General features: G+C 39.7%; 1 protein-coding gene across 1 annotated transcript; it reads left to right on the top strand.

Moving 5' to 3' along the window:
- Positions 1–312: 312 nt before the first annotated feature.
- On the top strand, positions 313–7,888 carry can (cannonball). Its single transcript, XM_032434480.2, has 4 exons — positions 313–519; positions 636–1,524; positions 1,597–1,726; positions 1,792–7,888. Exons 1-4 carry the CDS (start codon positions 406–408, stop codon positions 6,713–6,715), a joined length of 6,057 nt encoding a protein of 2,018 aa, XP_032290371.1. The 5' UTR covers positions 313–405; the 3' UTR covers positions 6,716–7,888.
- The last annotated feature ends 205 nt before the right edge of the window (positions 7,889–8,093 follow it).

Below are 8,093 nucleotides of genomic sequence, written 5' to 3'. Positions count from 1 at the left end.
TTAATTTACAGCATTTCTCATGTAATAAACGTTCAACTATTATAAGTACTATTTAAATATAAATCTGTTATTTATATGAGTTTTTATACCTACCGACCGCTGTTATCAACAATATAATAAAAACGTGGAGCGTGGAAACAATCAACTACGTGCTAAAACTAGAGATGAGCGGAATTGTAATTTAAGTATTATTGTAGAAATTGCAGTCTTGACACATTCATAACGCTTTTTAAATCGATAGTAATATTGATAGAAATCTTTCCAAAGCTGTTACTTTAGATAGTTAGTCGCAGTGTGAATCGATTTACTTTTTTTGACAGCCACGAGTCTTCTGCTTATTTTCTACTGTATTTTTATGCAGAAGCAGAAATTTTGCTCAAGAGCTATAAAAAAGTTGTTTTAATTATGAAAAAACAAAGCGCTAAAAAGCGACCAGTTACCGAAGATGAAAATAAATCCCGAAAGAAAACAAAAACAGAGAAATATTCAATTGGTGATGGTGAAGACACAGAGAGTTCAGTAAGTAAGAAATTATATTGTATCTGGACGGCGTGCACCAAGGCAAGGATATCACAGTCCAAAAATTATAATATTTAAAGAACAATATCGGCAACAATTTAAATATTCGCTTACAGTTATCGTCGAACACACCAAGCTCGTCATCCCAGGAACCTGAAATATGTAGCTTCAACGACTTTCGGTCAGATCCAACTAACGCTTCGATGTCAAAAACCGAACGCAGTATAGATCCCTTACCGTCCGATTTGGGTATAGGGGATACTTTTGGACTCCCATTTATGTTCAACGACGAAATGCAGTTTGTGGAATCATTTGACTTGCCGAATACCGTAGATAATCAGCAGCATATTTCATTCAAGCCTCCAGAAACAGATGTTGAGTTAGATACAATCGTACAACCCATTTGTTTCAATGATATGCAAGTATTCCAAAGTTCAGTGGACGAGCAGCTCAATAAAAATAGTCCTAAAACTAATCGAACTAATGATGCTTTTGAGGACAAAGAGGACATGGAAAATAAAGAGCTAACAGCTCAGCGGCTTTCCAGTTTTGAAGAAGAGTTGTTGGCAACACTATCAGAAACAAAATCAGGGAAAGACGAACAGTGTTCCGATGATGATATTGAAGAGGCCTTGGCAAAGCTTCCACGAAAAGCCCTGTTCAAAGATAGGAAACACTCACTCCTGCAACAATTAGGCGATAATGTGGCAAGCAGCAAATCTAATGCTGAAAGTTGTGATAATTCCGATTTCGAATTTAGTGATTCGATATCATCGGGAATTGGACAGATAGACGATTCCAATGACGAATCACATTCATCTTATTCACCTATTTCCTTTGAAAATTCTGATGACAATTTGGAAAAGGAGGGCGAGTCTAGTGGGAGAGCGAAGAAATTAAGCCGCAAACACTTGTCCCCGAACTGTGATAAAAATCCAAACATTTTAAATATGGAAGCCGCCCTTGCAGGACTTGGGAATTTGAATGACGTTGGGCCCACTACTGGTGAGGACCTTTTGGGACAAGGCATAGCCATAATATCATCCCATACGTAATTATTAATCAACTTCCTTTTAGATTCTGCCCTGAAAGCTACGAATCAGAGTTCGAAATCAACGAAGGTTCCAACACCATCAAAAGTTCAGCTGATGCAACGATTATTGAACCAACAAACTTCATCTAGAAAAAATAATTCCACTCACAAGAGGTGATTCACATATAAATTTGTAATTAGTACCTTAGATAACTAATATTTAACCTCATATGATTTAGCCAACCTCTTTCGCAAGAACCGCTTTCGTTTATCGCAGAGGCAATGCAAGCAACAGACCCAATGTTTCCAAATTTAAAACCTATTGAATTGATGGAAACAAGTGAGTCTCCAATAAAAACCAGTGCATCTCCAAAAAGCCAGTCAGCTGAGGAACAAAAAAATAACATTGATTCACGCACGCAAACTGGCGATAATAATAGCCCAGGAAATTCAGGAAGCAGAGAATCTTTATCTGTTAGTTGCGCAGAGAAAAAACGACACCTCGAAGAAAAATTAACGAAAATGTCAAGTAATCCGAAGGAGAGGGATGAGAAGTGCAACATTTCACCTGGCAGTATTATGTTTTCGCCACGTTCAGCTAAGGACACGGACAGCGATGATTCGGTTTGGCGACGTAAGTCTCAAGCGTCAAAAAATGATGGTCACAGAGATTTTTACGAAGATGATAGCACATTTGAAGATGACAAGCTTAACTCTGACGATGATGAAGACCATACGAATTCGGATCTACCTTATTCAAATCTGCTTAATGACTATGAGCAACTCTTTCATGAGATTCGCAAGATTATCGATAGAGTACCCAATCGTTTTAAGTATGAAATATACAATCTTCTGTATCCAACGTTAGCAGTGGTCTATCTCCGAATGATTTCCAGCGGGAAGTACCGCAAGGGCAAGGCATTTGTGGAGAGCTGTCTACGTTATATTGATCATTCATACATGGCTCGTGTGGATAAGCTAATGGTATTGCAAACCCCGGGTGATATGCCCATTAAGGCTAGAAAGTTGATCAGCGACGAAAACGCACAGGTTCCAGTCTCAATGTTTGAAGAGACCTATTATGTGTTGCTGCTCTGCATGGAGTCCTGGAGTCGTTCCCTACAGATGACATTCATAAGGCATTTCGACCTATTTCCCGACTACAACAACGGCGAACCACGTCAGCACAGTCGCATTGGCTCTGTTATTTTGGATAAAATATTCTGGGCTACTCCCGAAACTGTCAAAGACAATAAAGAGAGCAGTCCGCGGCCAATGCGGCGCAGGCGCTTTAAGAAGGACAAACCTTCTCCCACGAGAAATGTCCATTTGCCATCAGGCAATCGTCTCTATACTCCTACTCCAAAGCGTTGGGATCTAGAACGCCACAAAGACGACGAGGAACGCCGGGTGCCGCTTAACCGCAACAACCTGCCATCGACTTATCTATACACGGCACTTGAGAGTGTTGAGACTATAATCTGTGCCACATTCTCAAACAAAACTACAATGCTCTCTATTGGCACCGCATCCTCCGCAATTCACGTTTTCGCGCTGACAGCCTCAAAGTTGGTGCAGATCAAGTCGGCCAAGTGCCTTAAGAGACTTGACACAAGCATGTCCGGCATAGACGAGAGCATGTTGGACGCGACCAAAAGAAAAACAAGACGCACACTCTATGGACACCAAGGAGCCGTGTACGGGTGCACATTTGCTCCACACGATCGTTTCCTGCTCAGCTGCGCGCAGGATCGCACTGTGCGTTGTTGGTGCCTGCTCTCCTGGAGCTGTGTTGTTGTCTATCCGGGACACTGTGGGGCCGTCTACAGCGTTAGCTATGCACCGTTGGGTTATTATTTCGCCACAGCCTCGGATGATCGCACAGCACGTATTTGGACGCAGGATAGCAAGAAGTCAGTCTGCATACTTGTCGGACATTTGGCGGAGGTTGTCTGCTGTCAGTTCCATCCAAACAGGCATTACCTGGCCACTGGCTCCGCCGACTGCACTGTGCGCATGTGGGACATTGTTAAAGCCGTTCAGGTACGCGTTTTCAGTGGTCACAGAAGTACTATAAATGATCTGGCCTACTCCATGTGTGGACGCTACTTGGCCTCCGGAGCAGACGATAACTTTGTTATTGTTTGGGACGCTGATAAAGAGGAATTGGTACGCTGTCTATCCCATCACACTGCACCCATCAACTGCATTAAGTTTGCGCTGGATAACAAGCTATTAATGGTAGGTGGCAATGACTGCCAGATGACCATTTGGGATTTCGAGCGCTTGGTTCAAGAGTACGATCCTGAGAAACAAAAAACGGCCAATAGCCAAAATAGCAGTGTCACGGCAACAGAACCCAATAGATCAGAGCTAAGCAGTGGAGATTTCTTGATCAAGGCATATGCTAGCAGGGGAACCCCATTCTATAAATTATGTATTACACGAAGAAACCTCCTGTTGGGTTTTTGCGTTAAACGAGCTGATTATGCATTAAAGGAGTCCAAGGAAACATTTACTAACGATGCTAAATACACAGAATGGCTCGAATTTTTAGACATTCTAAAGCTGAAGTCGATCTTTGCACAGAAAAACAAAGGGGAATCGAATGAAATCGAAAGGATAGAAGAGCCAGAACAATTAATAAATCTCGATGTCGACACCTCTGATGATGAACTTGAAGATTCATTTAAGTATGGACATGAAGAATTCTTTGAAGATAAAGAAGAAGATATGGAGTCATTTAGGTATTCTGAGTATGAATATTTTGAGGATGATGAAGATTCAGACACACTAAGTTGTCTCGATGTAGAATCCTTTGAGGACGATGACGAGGATTCGCAAATAATAGAGCATCCTAATTGCAAAGACACATTAAGCTATTCTAATACTGTATACGATTCCGATGACAGCGAAGATTCCGATATTGAAAAGAATTCCGATATTGAAACTTTTGAGGGGGATGAATGCTCTTTAGAAAACCTCAGTAATGAGAATAATGAAGAAAATTCTTATGTTGAGATTGATATTAAAGAAACTGATCTATCACGGTACTCAGACGTTGTATACTCTGAGGATGTTGAACAAGAGGCAGATAAACTGAAGAGTCCTAAGGTTAGAATAAGAAACGCCGATGTTGAAACTGTTAAGATTAATCAAGAGAACACAAAACTATTATGCGGTTCCGATATTGAATATTTAGATAAAAATGAACATGAACATGAAGAATCCGAAATATTACCGAATAACGATGTTAATAAAGGCACAGAATCATTTAAGTATCGGGGTGTGGAATGTTTTGAAGATAATAAAGAAATATCTGAAAAAATAAAAAATTCCGATGAAGAATACTCTGAAAATTATGAAGAGTACGTCGATGATAACAATAAAGACTCAGAATTATCAGAATCTGTGAACGATCTTGAATCTGTAGAGGACTATGAAGAGTCAGAAAGTCTTGCTGCTAGATCTTCTGAAGATGAAAAAGACATATCTGAACCAATATTGAGTTCCGTCAGCGATGATGAAGAAGAGGAGGATTATGAAGAAGATTCAGATGAGTTAAACAATCCCGACGTTAGAACCCAAAATAATGATGAAGAAGCAACGACACAATTAAAGCATCACAATGTTGACTTTAACGATAACGAAGAGGAATTAGAAACACTAACCACTTCCGATGCCTTCAATAATGAAGACGCAGAACCGTTAACGAATCGGGGTAAAGCAGAGGACTCAAAAATATCAAAAAATATTGAACAAGAGTTCGAAACTGTAGAGAATGTCAATGTTGAATCCTTTAGTTCTGATAAAAATATCGAATCTCTAAGGAATTCCGATGTTAAGAATAAAGATGAAGACGAAGATGATGCGGAGGAAGAGGATGACGAAGATAACGAAGATGATGAAGATGATGAGGATGATGATGATGAAGATCATGAAGGTGATGAAGGTGCAGATGATGAAGATAAAGATAAGGATGAAGACGAGGTAGATGAAGGTGAAGAAAACTTGGAAATTATAAATAATTCTGATGCTGAGAACTCTCACGATGATGAAGAGTTCGGGAAGAAAGGTAATTCCGATGTTGAATTCTTTGATGCAGATAAAGAGACGCTAGAGGCAAAGAATTTTGATATTGAAACCATTGAGGAAGATGAAGTCCAATCAGAAATAATATTAAGTCATGAAGATAAGAACAAGGAGGATGACGAAGAAGACTTAAAAATAGAAGAGAGCATCGATGTTGAATCTTTTGATAATGATACAGTAGAAACAGAAACCTCATTGGATTCCGATATTGAATTTTTTAAGGAAAGCGAAGAGCCGGATCTTCAGAAGGCGGAAGAAAAGGATTTCGGCGAGCAGCCAACAGTAGAAACTGATGATGTTGGAATAATAATTGATCCTGATGTTGACAACATAGATGATGATGAAGAGTCAAAAACTTATCTTAAATCTCTTATAGATTATAAAGAAGTGACGGGACCGTTCATAAATTCTGAAGCTGAATCCTCTGAAGAAGGTGATGAAGAGGCTCAGAATTTCGATGTTCGTGAAGAAAAGGAGGATGATGAAGAGGAGCTAATAACAGTAGAAAATGCCGATGTTAAATTATATTACGAAAATATTGAAGAGCCAGAATCCTCAAGGAATTCCGAAGATGAATCCTTGGCGGAAAATGTTGGGGGAATGAGAGATAATGAAGAGGAGCAAAAAATAAAGACCGCTGTAAAATCGATTAAGGAAAATGCAAAGAAGCCAGAAATAGTTAGGAATTCTGATCTTGAGTACTTGAAGAACAATGAAAATAATTTAGAAATGGAAGTGATTCATCATGTTAACTTCACTGGGGATGTTATATCCCTTGATTATATAGACGGGACAGTTCCATTCAGCAATGTCGATGTTGAATACCTTGAGAGAGATGAAGGAGTCTTAGAAGTATTAGAGAATAACAAAGCTATGAAGGGTGATGAAAGCCTTGTAGAAGTTGAAGAGAATACTGATGTTAAAATTGAGCTATTTGTAAAAGATGATGATGAATTAAAAACAATAGAAAATGGCAATGTGGATGAGGATACAAAAATATTAACGAAAGTCCGTGTCGAATCCTTTGGAGACAATGAAGTTACAGAACCATTTAATAAAACGGATGCTTAGATAAAGATGAAGACCAGCAAACTATTAAGCATTCAGAAGTTAGATATCCCGAAAACCTAAAAATATAACACAATCCCGTTGAATCTTACGAATGCCATGAAAATTAAGTAGCGCTCAATAATCTACACGCTCAATCTGTAAACAATGATATTGAGTCAAAAACAATAGGAAATCCGGTTAAATACATGGATGTTCAATCCATGGGGAAGAGTCGAAAATATTTAAAAGTAATCCGAAGGTTGAGGATGTTATAAAAAAATCAGAAACATAAAAGACGATTCATTTGAAGTTCCTGAAAGCTGATAAACCAGTCAGCAGCGTTGATTGATTTTGATCTTTAAACAATGGATAAAAATTCTATCAAGATGAGTGTAGTTGGTAAAGGAAACTATTTTAAACTTAGAAGATACATATTCCCAACTAAAACACATTTCCTTAATACACGAAGCTCTTATTTTGACCCGCATTTTAAGCTGTTGAGATTTTGTAAAAAAGTAACCAAACCGAAAAATATAAATAAATAATTTCTGTAGCAATAACGCTGCTCGACTACCCCCAAAGGAGCAGAAACAGTAACAATTTGACAGTTTCAAAAACTGGCCAGGCCACGTGCACCGCCCACCATCCGCCCAGCCACAAAAGGCGTGCAAAATTTATAGACGCACGCATTAAGAGCCGCCAGGCACGCTCGACTAACTGCGTCGCACTCATCCGCGTCCACGTCCTTGTTCAGTTGCGCAACGCCCACGGCTTGTTTCTGGATAGTGTCCTGTTTGTAGGTAACCCCCTCTACTCTACCCCATTCTACACCGAAGGCCGACGGGACAATATATTTACGCAGCTTCTTATGCTTTTGTGGTGGTTGGCGATGTTGTTATTGCTTTTGCTGGCCCCAAAAAAAAATGTAAAAAAACTCAAGTACTGTCCTCGTTGTCCTGGCTGCTGTTGTCATTGTTCTTGTTTTTGCTTTTGTTGCTGTTGTTATTGCAGGCAGCATCTTGTGCCTCGTTTGTAGCAGTTATCTTTCGGTCCTGCTGAGCTGGCCGCGCGAAATGAAATTGTTTACTCCACTGTCATGTGCACGTGAGACGTGGACAACGCCGTGTCCTGGCTGCTCCTTACGGCACACTTGGTCTGCTGCTATCAAAAAACGAGAAATCTCTTCTCTTTCTACTTTAAGCAACAACAAAAAAATGAAAATGAAAGAAAATTCAACGTAATAATTCTTTTCCGCTCGGATAAGGTGCGATTGGAATGAGTGTGGGGAGGGCTGGAGGAGTTGCCTGGGCTTTAGCGCCGTAATTGTGCGCAATTTTTGTGGCGGTTGTGCTGCCCATTTGCCCGCAGTTGTAACATCTTCTGTTCCGAATATTTTTGT

Source organism: Drosophila virilis, chromosome 3 (genome assembly GCF_030788295.1).
Source record: "Drosophila virilis strain 15010-1051.87 chromosome 3, Dvir_AGI_RSII-ME, whole genome shotgun sequence".
Taxonomy (NCBI): Eukaryota; Metazoa; Arthropoda; class Insecta; order Diptera; family Drosophilidae; genus Drosophila; species Drosophila virilis.
The sequence above is the reverse complement of the archived record's forward strand: the minus strand, read 5'-3'. Positions and strand labels throughout refer to the sequence as shown.

Excerpts from the sequence above, each read along its gene's own strand:
- can (XM_032434480.2), top strand. The coding sequence starts at position 406 with ATGAAAAAACAAAGCGCTAAAAAGCGACCAGTTACCGAAGATGAAAAT. Across the intron at positions 520-635 it reads GTGAAGACACAGAGAGTTCA|TTATCGTCGAACACACCAAG; the intron begins GTAAGTAAGAAA and ends ATTCGCTTACAG. Across the intron at positions 1,525-1,596 it reads TGACGTTGGGCCCACTACTG|ATTCTGCCCTGAAAGCTACG; the intron begins GTGAGGACCTTT and ends ACTTCCTTTTAG.